General features: G+C 37.0%; 1 protein-coding gene across 1 annotated transcript; it reads right to left on the bottom strand.

The window, feature by feature from the left end:
• Positions 1–1345: 1345 nt before the first annotated feature.
• Positions 1346–7581, bottom strand: LOC132163241 (UBP1-associated protein 2A-like). The gene is made up of 2 exons (XM_059573448.1): positions 5912–7581; positions 1346–1699 (listed from the first exon to the last, which is right to left on the bottom strand). The coding sequence occupies exon 1, from the start codon at positions 7417–7419 to the stop codon at positions 5923–5925; it is 1497 nt and encodes a 498-aa protein (XP_059429431.1). The 5' UTR covers positions 7420–7581; the 3' UTR covers positions 1346–1699; positions 5912–5922.
• Positions 7582–17714: the final 10133 nt, after the last annotated feature.

Below are 17714 nucleotides of genomic sequence, written 5' to 3'. Positions count from 1 at the left end.
GATGATATACTCCTTCCGAGAGCATTTCTACATCAGAGAAAGATGCAGATAGATAGATACCCGAGGAAACTGCCAACTTGATGAACCCAGGCTTCTGTTCTCAATTTCATACAGGCAATTCCAGAAGAATGCAGTCATCTACAAAGGAACAAGCACTCCTGACCTCCAATGCAAGCAACTGCAGGATTCAGCTTCTTACCTTGGAAGATCACAGGCATTGGCTAATCTGTCAGTAGAAGCAGAGCAATGAAGCTACAGAACCACCCAGACAGCGAATTCTTCCCAAGGTTCAATGCTTTGGATAAGCCATCCCTCTTAGACCAGTATAGAGGAGTGCATATTCCTCAAATTTTATGCATAATGGCCATAAGAAAGTATAGCTAAAAAGACTTGTAGAAACTAATGTTACAGGAAATTAAGTCTGCTAATACACCCTATGCCAGCCATGAGATGAAAACCCCGACTTCTTTTTTGCTCAGAACATAGGACAAAAATCTAAGAGATCTTTTTGCTCAGAAGATAGGACAAAAGTCTAAGAGATCTTGGAAACATCTATTGAACATCTCAGAAGAGTGGGGATAACTTCAATCAGATGTAGAGAATAATCTCTTAATCTCCACTCTATTTTCACGTGTGGGAAAAAAAAAATGTCATTTGAGCAGTAACTCATTGGCTGTAAATGGGGGAGACTCAATTAAATTCCAGGGAAGAATCTTCTTTTTGTTTAAACCTCATTTCCAAAATCAGTTATCTAGAAACCCTTTGCTGTAATGAAGAGCAATTAAGGAAGAAAGACCACTAAAATTGAGTTCACTTAATTGCATTTCGATGTTTTTTTTTTTGTAAATAATTTCAAGGTATTTTTAGATTACCAATGAATCCATTGATCATTTCGTCGGAAGAAAACACAAACAAACATACGAATAATAAGAATAGAGAAGAAAAGACGAAATTAGAGTACAATTAATGCAACTGAAGCTACTTCCACTACATATAAGAGGAGAAAAAAGAGAACAGAAAATTTAAAGAAGTGTGTGATTACCTGATGTAAAATCCAGCTTGCACTTACTGGGCTTTACAATGCTATAATCATAAAGAGCAGTGGCATCAAACCATCCGAGACAAAATCCTATTTCAAAGAATAAAACACAACTGGCAAAAAAATGATAATCCAAGCAAATCATGGGATAGAGATGGATGTGATAAAAAAATACTTAACAAATGTCAAATCAAGTAAAACATTATACCAAAACATGTTGTCCAAACCACAGAGAATTTGTTATGTAACCAAAATATGTTATCCATGCTTATTATGATGTCAGGAGGAAATTAAACACACTTAAAATGAGTGAAGTAGTCCATCCAAGGGGAGAAAAAGTAAGAAAAAAAACGTTGTTTAGTAACACACTTAAAATATGGAGAGACACACTGTTCTCTGCCTCAAAGCTCTAACAGTACCCCAACACTTTTTAAGAAACAAGGGATTGGAACAGAAAGCACTACATTGTTTTGAAAATATGTGAAGGGGTGATAAATACTAAAATAGAAAGAAAAATACAAGTTTGAGAGTCTGGTCTTTAAAGAAGGCGAAAAATTACTTTTCAGCACAAATTTAAAGACGTCGTTTGCAAGAGTGCCTGGAACTTCAGAAGAATCACCAGAGTCCAAAATTAAATGATTGATGCATCTATGAGAGGATCTGCACAACGAATACATAAAGCATAAAAATACTAAATTCAAAAAAAAAATATTTAGAGTAGGAGAGTACATATAAAAACTAAATGCAGAAAACTTCATAGAATTTGATGAGATATATAAGACATTTTTCAGCGTTATCCCCATATTCTCTTCAACTAAAATTTAGTCAAAGGAATGTTTTGTAGCAAAATGAAGCATTATAATATCCTGATTAAATTTCACTAAAGGGCAAAGAATGATAAATAGTTAGAATAAATCTTGGAAATATACTGTGATAAAAAGAGTTACAAAATTATGTAGTGAAAGTCAGAAAAAGGGCCATTTATAGATGAAAGTTGATGGAAAACCACAAACTTCAATCACGAAAGTTGTATAATATCTCAAGAACAATTTTCTTCCAGAGCCTAAGTATTAAGTATTCATGTCCTGATGAGAAATCTAAAGGATTAGTTAAGATGAGAACAACAAAAAATCCAACAAACTGGTTCCCTAGATATACTAAGAACTGACACAGGACTTAGATTTTAAGCAATATATTTTGTGAAATTTATAGCATATAGTCAACAATGAAAGAACATTATCAATGTGAAAAAAACTAAACAGATATACCTGAAGAGTTATTACAAGTCATTATCTAATGCAAATGTAAGGCAACCATAATTGCAGGAACCCAAATCTAGACACTGGCTAGACAGGAACCAAAGATCAAGAAAGCAGTAATTGAAGAAATCATGGGTCAATAGAGTTCTGCAATTCAACACCATTTTTACCCCCACATGATAACCACAAGTGGGGGAGATCCCTCACACAAAAATATAACCCTCAACCACACTTCAATAATCAATAATCAGAATGCAAGATACAGGTGAATAAATGACACGACTGTACGATAAGAATAGAAAGAATAAGGCCAAGACATCTGATGGGTTCATTATGCTAGCACATTTTCATATATAATCCCAAGAAACTCTAACAAATTCAATGGTAAGTAGAGCCATGTAAACTGATTTGACATATCTTTAGTAATATATCACGCTGCCGCCCTAATGGTGGTGAGATACAGAACCAATATGTTGCAAAAAAAAAAAAAAAAAAAAGGTCTTGGCACTGCCTTCTAAATTGCACCGATTGCTCCAAACCATCACACCATAACTACATATGATTCAAAGACCTATGCCAACTATTACCTACTCCTTTAATATATATTTTTTTATAATGGTGAGGAACCCCTCCAAGGCAGAGCTACTTCCTGTACCCACCATTATCGAGTAAACCTCGGATCAGTGCAAAGCCCCCCCTCCACACAGATAGAGTAATACTACAGTTTCGCCGGCAGGCTAGCCCCAAGGAATTGTTTGCACCTAAGGGGATTCGAACCTTAGACCTGATGAAAATGCCACCAAGACCAAGGCTCTTACCCCTTGATCCAACCCCTTGGGGTTAACCTACTCCTTCAAGTCTTAGCCAACAACTTTAAGAAATCTACCAGACCAGGTCTAAGTGTACTTATTATTAAACCGTCCTCCCTGCACAAGTGCACTTTAGGTTACAAAAAAAAAAAAAAAAAAAAAAAAAAGAACAAATTATTCCCCTTTGTCAACATTTAGCAATATTAATATCTTCACACTTGAACAAAAGGTTGATCTGATATAACAAACCCCTTATCTAAACCCTCATCCTTTCCCCTATATAACTCTCATCCTTTTTAAGCCTCTCTTCCTCTCTGAACTTTTTTTCATTTTTTGGTTCTAAACAAAGCATAATATTGATGTTATTGAGAAACAATTTCACCTCTAATTCTGCACATAACAATTCCAGAAAAGAGATATAAATCTCAACCTTAAACATGGCACCTCACCTCACACCTCAAGGTTATAAGCTCAAGAATGTTCTTTAAAATGATTTTATTCTAATAAACTGTACCTAATTGATGGAAGAGCATGCTTGCTTGTTACCCACTAAAAACACTCAAAAGAATTGTTAAAAAAAACGTATTAAGCACTATCATTATGCAGGGAAAAAACCTTTAGCTGGGTATACAAGTAATCTTGCTGTGTAGAACTACCCAGTTATACAAGCAAGTAATTCAGACTACACTTCTGCAAGTTCATAAAATAATTCTGCTTAATGTATGATTTTACTTGCCAAAATAAAGTGACGGAGAAGAAAGGGGGGAGCAGCTACAGGCTTTAAAAATTCCAACAGAATGCCCAGGACATCGGACATTGATCAATTGAGTTAATGAAACCAAAAAAAAACACTAACAAAAAAAAGAACAAACTACGTGGAGGAAACCAATATTTAGGGACCAATTGTGTTAAAGACTCTACCTTCTCCCCCAAAACTCTCACCTAGTAATACTCAAGGCACATGTTTAAAAAATGAATTTGTAACATGAAATGGAATTCAATGTCATAGGGGTATTACTTGGCGTAGTGACCATGACAATAATAAATGATATCACAAACAATGAATATTACATTGAACATCCAATTGAATGATCTTAAAGCGCATATTTGACAGATCCAATACGTTTTGACAGCTGAAAAGCGCAAGTTTAAATAGAAGAAAACCAGCAATACAAATTTATTAAATGTTTTATCATTTAGCAAATGACAAATGCAAAAATAGAAATGCACATAACATAGACACAAACTTTTATAAGGACAGAATTTTGATGTTCATTAGAAACAATAGAAATTTGTAGTTAAAACGATAACAGGCTGAATGCAATTAGAAGTATCTCAAATCTCAACAGAGTTTATTAAAATACATCTAAGAGTTTCTTGATTTAAAAATGTTCAATAGGTTCATTAAATCAAAATCACACAACCTGTTTTGAGGAAGGCAGAACAAGTTACTTAACACAGAGGTAGTATGTATGTTTGTTAATGGTTTTGAAAAGTGTTTTTTTATCAGTATTTGAAAATGTTCTTGATGTAATATAAAGTTGACAGGTGTATTTGGTAAGGTCCATATTTGAAAAAAAAAATGTTTCACAAACTTTTTGGAAAGTGTTTTCAGGTTTCAAAGAAACGAATACTAAACATAAAAAATACAAACGTGCGTGTAAAAACTTCTTACTTACAAAAAAATGAATAAAAAAAAGGAGTGGCGGCACCAAACACTTCTTGCTAACCGTATTGAGAAGCTTCAATGTGATTTCTTATGGAGTGGACTAGGCGAAGAGTTCAAATATCACCTTGTAAGCCGATCAAAGATTTGTTCTCCGGTCTCGGAGGGAGGGCTGGATCCGGAACTTGCTGTTATTTAATCAGGCTCTCTAAGGGAAATGACTTTGGCGCTATGTCCATGAGAGAGAGGCTTGGTGGAGAGTTGTAGTGACCTCTAAATTTGGTAGTTCGAGGGATGAATGGTGTTCTAATAAGTTTCTTGGTATGTATGGAGTGGGATTATGAAAGAATATTGGGAGGGGTTAGGAGATGTTCTCTAGCAATGCTAGATTTGAGGTGGGAAATGGCCCCAAGGTTAGCTTCTGGCATAATCTATGTTGTGGGGATTTGATCCTTAAGGAAGCCTTTACAAATTTATATGGCATTGTTGGTGCAAAGGATGTCTCCGTTGCGGCTCACTTGGAGATTCCGGGTGGCTCCAATCAATGGAATGTAAACTTTACTCAAGCGACCCAGAACTGAGAGGTGGATGTCTTTGCCTCGTTCTTCAAGGTGTTATATTCAACTAGAGTGAGACGAATAGGCGAATACAAGCTTTTGTGTTTTGTTTTGTTTTTATATAAAAGTGTTGTGTTTTAAAAAGTGAATTGCTAAATGTTTTGAAAAAGGTGTGCTTGTGGCTTTGGAAAGAGAAAATACTTTTTGAAACCGTTACCAAGCATAGCAAGTTTATTTAATTTTTTTTTTGCAAAAACCAGTTGTTGAATTGTTCCTAAAAAGCTGTGTTTCCTTTTGTCCATTGCTACCAGCTTTATGCAGTACAACCTCCTTTTACCACCAAAAAAAAAAGAGAAATGTTTGGTTTCCATCTTGTGTCCATCTCCGTACAAGAGATGGGCAAATCCACCCTTGAAGTTCACCATTCAATGGTGGATTTGCACAAAAGATGGACAAGAGATGAATGTGTAACACTTCTCAAGAGAAAAAGAAACAATTCACAGTATATTGTCAACTTAATTAGATGGCAAAAAAATCAAGTAGCTCAGGTAAAAGGAGAAAATAGATTCTACCCAATATACCTGACACTCGCCTAATGACCCATGTATGGTGGACCACCGCCCGGATGAGGCCTAGCAGCACTACTCTGCCCCATTTGTGGGTTCTGATAGCCACCCTGCATGACTGGCTGGTTTCCATAGCTCCCACCAGCCTGATTCCCGTATCCTGCTGGCGGTCCAGCCTGGTTCACGGGCGCACCGCCAAGTCCTCCAAGCAGATTACCGAGTCCCAGGCCAGCTCCCTGGGTCGCAAGCAATGTAGTGAGGGCCTGACCCAGCACAGGGTTCAGAGCCTGCGTGGGATTGAACCCCACCGCAGGGCCCGACGGTGCCATCAAATGGCCAGGCCCGGGCCCGGGCCCAGCGGAATACTTGTTCTTCTCCTTTCTAGAATGGAAATGCGGTTGGTGATGATGAGGGTGGTGGTGCTGCTGCTGTTGATGATACGGCCGGTTGGGCTTCGGACCATCTATAGCCCTCTGACAATGCAATGTATGCCCCTCAAAGCTCTTGTGTGGCTCCTCCAAAGCCTTTCTCGCACTCTCTACGCTCTTATACACGAAAAGCGCGAATCCCTTAGGCTTCCCAGTCTGCTTATCGAGCCCCAAGGGACCGTCCTCAACCTCCCCATACCGCCTAAAGTATTCGAGCAGCTTGTTGGGATCGACCTCAGCCGACACATTGCTCACAAAGATCTTGCGCTGAGTGTATTCCGAGACCGGTGGTGTCACGGGCGGTGGGGCCGGCACGGGCCCCGAGGAGGCAAGCTGGCAGGAGGTGGTGCGATTTCCGATCTGCTTCTGGGGCTGCCGAAGGGCCTTGCGGGCCCCGCTCCGGTGCTTGAAGAGGATGAAAGCGTAGCCCTTGGATTTGCCCGAGACGCGGTCGGTGACGGCCTTGCAGTCCTCGATCTCGCCGTACTTGCCGAAGACGGAGATTAGGGTTTCGGCGGTGGTGTCCCAGCCGAGGCCGTGGACGAATATCTTGCGGTGGGCCGGGTCTGCATCCGCCAGATCTCGAACGCTCTCGATCAAGTCCGGGTGCTTGTCCACCGCCCTTTTGACGAGGGCCACCAGCTGCTCCTTCGAGAAGGGTTCCAGTAGGTTCTCCACGGGTTCTTCGTCGTCGTCGTCGTCCTCCTCCTCCTCCTCAGCCGCGGCATCGGCTCCATTTGCTTCTATGGGTTGGGCTTCAGATGGAACGGCTTCGTTTGAGGCGTCTACGCCTTCCTCCTCTTCTTCTTCTTCTTCCTCTTCTTCTTGTTCCTCTTCTTGTTCCTCTTCTTCTTCTTCTTCTTTTATCTGCTGCAGTTCTTGTTCTCGAGGATCTTCCTGCTCTTCTTCTTTGGAATCGTCTACGGCCATGTCATCTTGCTGCTCCTGGGGAGGGTTTTCTTCTTTGATTGGCTTGATTGGCTCTGGCTGAGACTGGAGAACTTCTTCTACCACTTGAGGTTCTGATTGTGGCTCCGGTTCAGGGGCTTTGGCGGGCTCGGGCTCAGACGATCGCAGCTTTCGCTTCTTTGCCATGGCGGATGGCGGAAAAGTCAAGGGTTTTGGAATGGGGGAAAGAAAAGGGGGCTAGGGTTTGAGAGGGGGAGGGACAGTGGAGAGCGTTCCCCTATCGCTAAATCAGAAAGAGAGGACGAGATGCGACGAGACGAGTAAAGGGAGACTGCAAAGGCTCGCCTCAAGCCTTTTCATGCTTCCCTTAAATTGGGCTCTCAACATCTGGGCTCTTGTGGGCCTTTATTGGCAAATTGTTCTAGAATTTTTTTTTTTTTAATTTATTTATTTAAGTGTTCTTAGAGTTTTTAATTTTACTAATTAAGGATCTTGATTGATTTGGACAGAAATTTTATACAAATTGGGTCGGAGAAATTTTTTTTCTAATTCAGTCTCAAAAAGTAACATGAGTTTCTTAGCATGTGAAAAACACATGTTTTTTAATAGCATATGCTTCTCATAAGGCTGTAAATGAGCAAACACACTCAACAACTCGCTCAATACCCACTCAGTTAAACTCGACCCGAACTCAAACTTGACACTATACAAGTTCGCTCGTTACTGTTGAAACTTGCTCGATTAGCTAGTGATACATACCCGACTTGCTTGATTAAACTCGACGCAAGGGGGGGCTCGTGAGTTCGACTCATTTAAGTCAAAATCGTTCGACTCGCCAGGCTCGTTTAGAGATTGCGAGCTTCACTCGTTTAACTAGAAAATCGCCCAGCTCATTTAGGGCTCGCAAGCTCAACCCGTTTATCGCCTAACCCGACCCGCACGACAATGTAACTATGTTTATGGACTATGTTATTAATCAATAATAATCTAAATGTGTATACAATTAACTAATTAAGGGTATAACTAACATTATATTGAGTATGTTATCAATTATAGATTTAATGTGTATACAATTAACTAATTAAGGAAATAAATGGTCTCTCAGGCCTTCTCCTCATAAAACAGTTTTGAGAGGAGGAGGGAGCAGATCCCTCCCCTCTCCCTTACTCTTTCTACTCTCCCTCCCATCACCTTCTGCATTTTTTTTTTTAATTTATTTATTTATTATTTATGTTTGTAGGTGTTCTCCGACCAAATCAACAACTCTCTGTCCACTTTCTACCATGTTGTGCCGTTCATCTTCTCTCCCGGCCGCTGCTGCTTGATAGTTGTTTGTTTATATTTTTTGTTTTAAATAATAGGTTTCTTCTCTCTGTATCTGCCATCATGAGTAAGGATGAATTATTAGGTGTGAAGGGTTATTTCTCACGGCCTGGATAATTAGGTGTGAGGAATTATCTCTCACGGCTGGTTAAAATAAATTTTGTTATGAAATTTGGCTTCCCATGTCTTAGATCTAGTCTGCTCGAAGCAGATCTGCTCTTTAACTGTATTTGTACATGTGTTAGCAAAAGATTGAAGTCATAAATAGTACTTGATTGTAAGAATTTTTGTTTGTATCTATAACTTTGTAACTTCATAGCATGTGGCTATGCGTTTTGCAAAGCTTTATGTTTTGTGTTGTAAGAGTTTTTTGCTCTGCTCTGTAAGAGCTTTATGCTCGTGATCTTTAATTAGTGAAATCCTCAAATTTCCGTTCAAAAAAAAAAAAAAACTAATTAAGGGTATAACTAACATTATATGGACTATGTTATTAATTATAGATTTAATGTGTATACAATTAACTAATCAAGGGTATAACTAACATTATATGGAATATGTAATTAATCATAGTTATAATTTTATAATTTAATAACTTAGTTAATACTTATTACTTAATATATACTAAATTACAAAACAGAGGAATAAGAATGTATGATATAAGTAATTACAAAGCTAGTTAATTAATATGTAACTAGTTAGATACTAATTATGTTACTTATGTACTTATGTTACTTGTTGCTAGTTAATAGTGTGTGACATTATATACAAGTTATTATAATTTAATTGTAACAATTTAACATATTAATTATTACATATATGATCTAACATATGTGAATCATATGATTTGAAATTATTACAAATTTACAAACATGTAACATTCTATACAAAGTTGATTATAAATTGTTACATATATGATGTATAGATATATGATATATTAATTACAAATTTCAAATTTAATATGCAATGTAACTATGTTTATGAACTATAGTCTACATATGTTACTTACTTACTTGTTTTTGTCTTAGTGATATATTAATTAGGATTAGGAGACTTTAAACACTAAAACAACTAGACATTATAGACTAATAGTTACTTAATTAGTAACCTAGGAAGTTGATAACTAAATAATACTATATGTAACTATGTTATATGATAATAGACTAAATAGAGGGATGGTGCATCCTCCAGAAGCCGGATTCATTGGTGGGCAAGATTTTTCAAGAAAAATATTTTCGGGGAAGCCCGTTTATGAATTCAGTATTGGGGCAAAACCCATCCTATGCATGGCGGAGCATTTGGAAAGCCAATGGCATTCTTGCTGAAGGTCTTGTCTGGCGGGTAGGTGACAGTCATTCGATTAAGATTTGGGAGGATAGTGGGTCCGACCAAATCTTGGCTACAGACTACAAAGGCCGCTTGATGGGGTGAATATTGAAGATTGGGTTAGTAGTCTGATTGATCAGGAGAGTAGGTGGTGGAACGTTCCAAAACTTCAAGAGATCTTCTCATAGGTGCAGGTGCAAACCATCTGTAAAATTCCTATTTGTCCTGGAGGGCAACCGGATCAACTCGTTTGGGGGGGAACCAAGAATGGGGCTTACACAGTTAGCAGAAGGAAAAGGGTTCACGCTCGAATTCATGGTCAAGTAAGGGGCAATGGAGGAGAATATGGAAGTTGAGGGGATCACAAGACATATGTTTTCATGGAAGGCATGTCAAAATGCCTTGCCTACAAAAGAAAACTTGAAATGGCGCCATATTGTTTTTGAATCTCTCTGCCCTCTATGTGGTTTATATGATGAAACTGTGGGGCACATCCTTTGGCACTATCAATCGGCCAAAGACGTTTGGATTGAGGCCCTAAGGTATTACATATATGCACGAGCAATGATACCTGCTTTGAGGAGATCTTTTTGCTGCTTATGGATAAGTTGGATGATTCTAATTTCCAACTATTTACCAAAGTAACACGACTGCTATGGTTCAGAAGAAATTCTGTAGTCAATGGTGGAAAGCTGATGTCACCGGTAGCACTTATGAAGCAGGCGAAGGAGCAAATAGTAGATTTTGAAAGAGCCACAGCCACATGGTCCCAGGAATCCCTCACAATAGCGTCGGCTAACAGGGAGACTAGATGGGAAAAGCCACCAATGAACTTCATGAAAGTGAATTGGGATGCCACAATTTCAAAGGATCAAAATGCAATGGGAGTGGGAGTAATACTTCGAGACCACACAGGTGATGTGCTAGCCTTCTTCTGCACCTACAAACCAATTGCAATGGAACCCACAACTGCGGAGGCCATGGCAGCTTAGTACGTAACTGAGATCAGCAAGAAGATGGGAGTGAGTTACAGCATTCTTGAAGGTGATGCGAAGGAAATAACCCAAGCCCCGCAACGTGACAACATGTGGAGAGGGAGCTATTGTACGTTGATGGAGGAGGCTAGGAAAAATCTTCAACAGCAACATGAGTGGTCTGTAAAACATGTGTTTAGATAGGCCAATGACACGACCCATAAACTAGCCAAGCTGGCAATATCCCTCAGGGAAGAGATCTTATGGACTAGGGGTTATCCCTCTTGTATCAACGTTAATGTACTTGCTTTCTTCTTAAATAAATGAGATGAGTTTTTCCTCAAAAAAAAAAAAAAAAGACTAATAGTGATTAGTGTGTGACATAATGGCTTTATATGATATTATGATGAGAGGGTCTTCTGTGTGGCCGTTGCACAAAACAAGGGTTTTGTGCAACCCACTCAGAGTTTCACACATCAGCATTGAAGAAAAATTGCAAAAAAATCATATGTGAGCAAAACACTAGATTGTTTCTCTCCAACCACCATCCGTTGCCGCTGCCGCTGACGCCGCCTCACACCGCCTCCGGCGAAGAGAAAGAGGGAGAGAGTTCCAGTAGAGAGAGAGGGAGAGAGTTCTAGCGGAGAGAGAAAGGGAGAGAGTTCTGGCGGAGAGAGAGAGGGAAAGAGATCCAGCCACTAGGGGAGGCTGCGGGAGAGAGAGAGAGAGAGAGAGAGAGGGAGAGAGATCTGGCAACTGGGGCACTAGGGGTGGCTCGCGCCCACCCCCGGCCAATGGGGGTGCGGTGAACCTCCCCACCTCCCTCATCCACCCTCTCCATTTTCTTTAAAAAAATAATAATAAAACATGATATAATCAGGTGTGGGTGTTTATTTTTTCTTAGAATGTTCCAGCTGATGTGGCAACCAGTGAATGGTTCGCACAAAAACTCCATTTATGCATGGACCACATTGAAGTTATTCTCTATTATGATAATAGTGTGTGAGTTTGTGACAATGGACATTAATTAACTGTGTTACTTGTTTGTTAGTTAAATTATTAATTACTATATATACGGTATTTAGATATTAAGTTATTAACTATTAATTACTACTATTAGACTACTAGTTAGTCACTTAGTATTTAGTTAGTATGTTATATATATTGTATTATTTGATTTATTTGTATACACTAACTTTACTAAGTAAAGTGAGTAATTTATTAATGCTTTATTAATTTTTATATTGCTTGTTTTTTAATTTTTTAATTTATGTAATCAACTAACGTCTAACATTGTTAATGCCTTAATAGTTTTTTTTTTTTTGATGAAATGATTTAATTATGTTTAAGTATTAACAATTTAACATATTAACTAAAATTCTAAATAATCCTATGTGTTATATGATAATAGTGATTAGTGTGTGTGACACTGTGTGACATAATGACATTATTTGATAATAGTATGTGAGTCGTACACTCATGTGCGGTGTGACCATTACATTAACTAACTATATTACTTTTTTGAAGTAAACTAACTATATTACTTGTTTGTTAGTTAATAACTTAATAGTGTGTGCCCTTATAACTTATATACAAATATTATAATTTAATTTTAAAATTTTAACATATTAATTACTACATATACCATATTAAGATATTAAGTTATTAACTATTATTCTATTAACTACTACTATTAGCCTATTAGACTACTTATTTAAAATTAAAAATTAAAAATTAAAAAAAAAATTAACCTAGTAGATTACTAGTTAATAACTTAGTAACTTTGTAAGATTACTAAGTTAGTATATTCAATATATTGTATTATTTGTATGCAATTATACATAATACACTAAGTCAAGTGAGTAATTTATTTGCTTTATTAATTTTGACATTGCTTATTTTCTAATTCTTTAATTTAATTTAAGGAGTCAACTAAAGTCTAACATTGTTAATGCCTTAATAGTATTTTTTTTAATTTTTTTTCTGGATCAAATTATTTAATGGTGTTAAGTATTAACAATTTAACTATTTTAACATATGATAATACTAGTGAGATTACAGTGATTATTGTCTGATTAATACTAAATAATGCTAAATAATACTACAATGTTTGTTTTAGAGTTTTTATGGGGTACTATACACACACGATTTGTTGAGTACTTTAGTTAATTAAACTGCTGGAATTTAATTGATATAAATTTTATTTAATTTTAACGGTTTAGATCATTTATTGGATAATTAAGAGACGAGCTCACTTAAAATTATCCATACTAGATTATTCTGATTATTTGAAATATTTCATCTTAGAATCATAGTCGTCTGATTTAATTTAATTTGATTAGAGACGTTTGATTTGATTAATGGAATACAACGGTAAGCTATTCCGAATGTAAGAGTTATATGGTGTTCCATATGACACCATGAGCACACTAATCCAACGTTCTGAATTGATTGAGAAAATATAAGAACTCTCCAAGGTAATATTTTCAACTTCATATCTTCTATTGTTAACTTTTGAAGAGTTTTCCGAAATGGGTTGAGTATTAATGAATTTTTTGATATGGTTAACAAATTTGATTCATGGGTGTCTATTAATAGATATTATTAATTCGTAGGTTTGTTGGATGAAATTGCGAATGAGTTTTGATTCATAGTATTTGGTAATAAAGATTTTTGGGTGTTTTGGGGTGAAGCAATTGATTAGAATAAGGCCTTAGTAAAATTGATTATTAGAATTCTATGGGAGGCATATAAATCAAACATGGTAGGATTTGCTGTCACCGTAATATTTTTGGCTAAATATAGATGATGGTGTGATAAAGATTAGAGTTAAAATCCTTAACAACTAAAGTGATGCATGATTAAAACTTGTAAACAAATTGATAACTAAGGTACTTTTTACCTCCGTTGTAAAAATTATAAGTTGGATGCAGATTCAAAATAACGGGCATGCAATGCTAGGTAAAGGGACACAACACCAAAAACCCCCAACAGATTTTATTATAAATCTTTTGGGAGAGTGTTGGGAGATTTTATAAATCATTTACTTATACAATTGAAATTGCACTTCCTTTCATATTGTTAATGCCAAATTTTATTCAATCATATGTCATGATTTAATAATGTTACGTATTACAATTACTTCATCTTTATGAACTATGTATGATTGTGATTATAAATGAAAAGAGCTCTCAAAGTTTATGGTATAATATACAGTTATAGATGAGCTTACAAGATCATATAAAATATTATATGTGCATTCATGTCATAAATGTTCACCCGAGACATTGCTATAGTCACGAACGGTACCGGATCGCATGGATAGCATGGCAAGCACTCCGAAGGACAGTTATGAGAAGGTGTGTGCTATCGGCCGGGTGACCTTCACCTAGGGGAAGTTCTCAACCCGGTAGCTCTCCCCTGTGACGACAGGATGAGCCTACAGGTCATTTGAGACAAACCAACATGCGCCGCACATGGTAAAATTGTGGTTATAGGTCAAAGGGTAAACATGATTTGAGGACAGAAAAATAAAAGGAAGTAGCTATACTTTGCATAACTTACTCACTTCTTGCTTTTCAATTGTTTATTATAGTGCATGATTGAGATTGTGATATAAAAATCTGCATAACATGTTTTTTAAGATCTTGGCGTTGTGGCTACTTACTGAGTTGTCGAACTCACCCCTTCTCCCTATACATTTTATTTATTTTTTATTTTTTATTTTTTTATTTTTTTTTTTTTTCAGATTGCCCTATATATCGTAGTAGTAAGGATAGGGGTATTGGTGGGCCCCTTAGTTGTTAAAGACCCAATCATCTGGCCCAATAACAGGGACACTGGGGCTTATTACTTTGTGGACTATGAAGAGCAGTAGCAATAGATGTGTCTGAGATTCCATTCTATAGAGTAGATTGCTTCAGACAAGCATACACTGTGTAACTTTATTGCTTACGAGATTATTGAATACTAGCACATTATGTGTTTGTGATTTCATAATGAGATGTTATAATACTCTGGTGATGTTATGTTTTTGTGGTGATCATATAATAGGAATCTTTTTTTTTTTTTTTTTAATTAAGAATATGTTACAATTGCTCCCAGTCGCTCTACCTCTAGAACTTGGGGTGTAACACGAACTGTCTCAGCCATCTAACATTTTTTGATGAAAATGTAAGCTGTTGGATGCATGCAATGGACAATAGTTGTAAACCATTAAATCGCGTAGGTGTTATATGGTGTATCTGAACCTTCGTAAGCTTCCCCTGATTGAGTTGATCCGATGACTAATATTCAATCTTGCACGCGGAGGACTTAATCAACTGCTATCGTTTCCCATGCACTCACGGTCACCAAGACTGACAAGGTGACAGGCATCTTGGTATGACTATAGGCTGTCTCAGCCCTCCAAATTGCTTGGTGAAATATTGGCCGTTGGATGGGTGTAATGGAAGACAGTTCTAAACCATTAAATCACGTGGGAGTTATATGGTATATAGCAAGCTTCGTAAGCATGCCCTGATTGATTTGATATGAAATTAAATCTTGAAAAGATTTATATAATCCACAGTCCCTATTAAATAAGAACACTAGATTTAATTAGAAACGCCACATGGGATTATTTTTTTGGTAAACTAAAGGTCTTGACACGTGGCACGCCCCAAGCGATTGGTAAATTCTCTCTCCAAATCGAGTCGTTCATTTATTATATTTTTTTTTTTATATTTTCGCAAATCCGACGGCTGGGATTCTGGGATGGAAACCAAACGTTAACTTTGGTTTCTAAACCTAATTTTCTCATCCCTCTCAGATCACTCTCATCATCTCTCCTTCATTCCAGTTACCAGAGAATCACTTGAGGACTAGATTAGTTGAACTAGGGCGATAGCGAGAGAGAGAGATGATCCATTGAATGTAGCCTGCAGCGAGCATTCAATGCATCTCCCATCGTAGTTGAAGAGTTGAATGCACGCATTAAATCTTTCTCAACCCCTTCCCAACAACCCGTTCGTTTCAGATTCTCAATCGAGCCATTGATGGATCATCTAATGACTTCCTAACCAATCGTACTAGTTTTGTGAGAGAAACTCCCTTGAGCTATCGCGTGACTCGCTTCTATTTCGAACCAGAAGATGATACCAATTTTTCTCCTAACCCGTCCAATCTTACCGCCAAATCCCCTTTTTTGTGTTCTTTACATTGTTTATTTGATTATTTCTGTTTTTTCAACTGTTTTGTGACATTTTGGTTGTGGTGTGGCAGGTTATCTTCTCCAAGCCCTAGTATATACCGAAGGCAAAGACAAACATGATGGCTCTTGATCTAACTCTAACAGAAATGGCAATCGAGTACTGGGCTTTTAGTCATCATAGGTTTATTTTTTATTCATTCTCAAATCCCCCCATCCCCCTTTTATACTCGAGTATGAACCTATGATGTATGCAAGTTACTCGAGTTGTTCAGTTGTTTCAATTTGTTTGCTCTTGCTTCTTGCTAACGAGAGAGAAAACGTTCTAAAGAGCCTTTTCTGCCTTTTCAATTTTTAGAGTATTTGTTATTTTATTTTCAGATTTGATTGTTCCTGAATCCTAATTAATGTTGCTAATTTTCATCATTTCATGGAGGAAAGTCTATTGAATTTGCAAGCTACAACCTCAATTGGCTATTGGAAATTGCAACAGCCTGATTGTTTGAGCGTTTAGGTTTTAAAAAAAACTTGTTCTAATTTATAATTTGATTAATGAATAGGAAACCCTAGATAGAAATAGAATCACAGAAATAACATTTGCTGTCTGATTACTTAATGCTTTGATTAAAAAAAATAGGAAATTATATATAAACTTCTTAGGTCAACACGCTTTTATTAAAAACTCCCTAGGTGTGTTTTTTTTCGGAAATTGACTCCCTGGATCAATCGAAACTACAATAAACTCTCTACCGTAAAAAATGTTTAACAGCCATTAGGGCCACTAAAAACTCATCGTTTTACCTGATTAAAATATTAATTTTTTATTCATTTAATTTAAAAAATTAAATCTTTTTTTAAAAAAATAAAATTGAAGGGTGGCTAGGGGTACACGCCCCCCACCCAAACCCCAAACCCCTAAGGGGGTGGCCGTGAGCCACCCTAAACCCCCAATGGGGTGGCCGCGAGCCACCCCAGGGGTGGCAGGGTGGCTTACGGCAAACCCTAGGGTGGCTCGTGGCCACCCCATTGGGGGTTTGGGCTGGCCCGCAGGCCACCCCTAGGGGTGGCTCGCCCCCCCCAAGGGTTTGGGAGGGGGGAGAAGAGAGAGAGAAAAGATTTAATTTTTTTAATTAAATTAATAAAAAAATTAATATTTTAATCAGGTAAAACGGGGAGTTTTGAGTGGCCTTAACGACTGTTAAAAATTTTTGACGGTAGGGAGTTTATTATAGTTTCGATTGACCTAGGGAGTCAATTTCCAAAAAAAAACACCTAGGGAGTTTGTAATAAAAGCGCGTTGACCTAAGGAGTTTATATGTAATTTTCCAAAAAAAATTGCTATGTCTATTTGTCATTACATTATGTTATAGTTGTTAGAACTCAAGATTTTGTTAACATTTGCTCTCTGATTAATTAGTGCTTCGATTAAAACAAATTGCCATGTCTATCTATTATTTAATTAATTCCATTATGTTATTACTCAAGATTTTGTAAAGTCTCTGCCTCCTTAATTCTAATGTTTAGTCTCTGCCTCCTTGTGCTATATCTATCTATTATTCAATTTAAGAATTATTTATGTTAGTTAAAAATCTGTCATATTAGCAAATAGAAAGCTAGAATTTAATCATCAATTAAATTTATAATTAACAGCTATGGAGAATACAAGTTAGTCT

Source organism: Corylus avellana, chromosome ca10 (assembly GCF_901000735.1).
Source record: "Corylus avellana chromosome ca10, CavTom2PMs-1.0".
Lineage (NCBI taxonomy): Eukaryota > Viridiplantae > Streptophyta > Magnoliopsida > Fagales > Betulaceae > Corylus > Corylus avellana.
The sequence above is the reverse complement of the archived record's forward strand: the minus strand, read 5'-3'. Positions and strand labels throughout refer to the sequence as shown.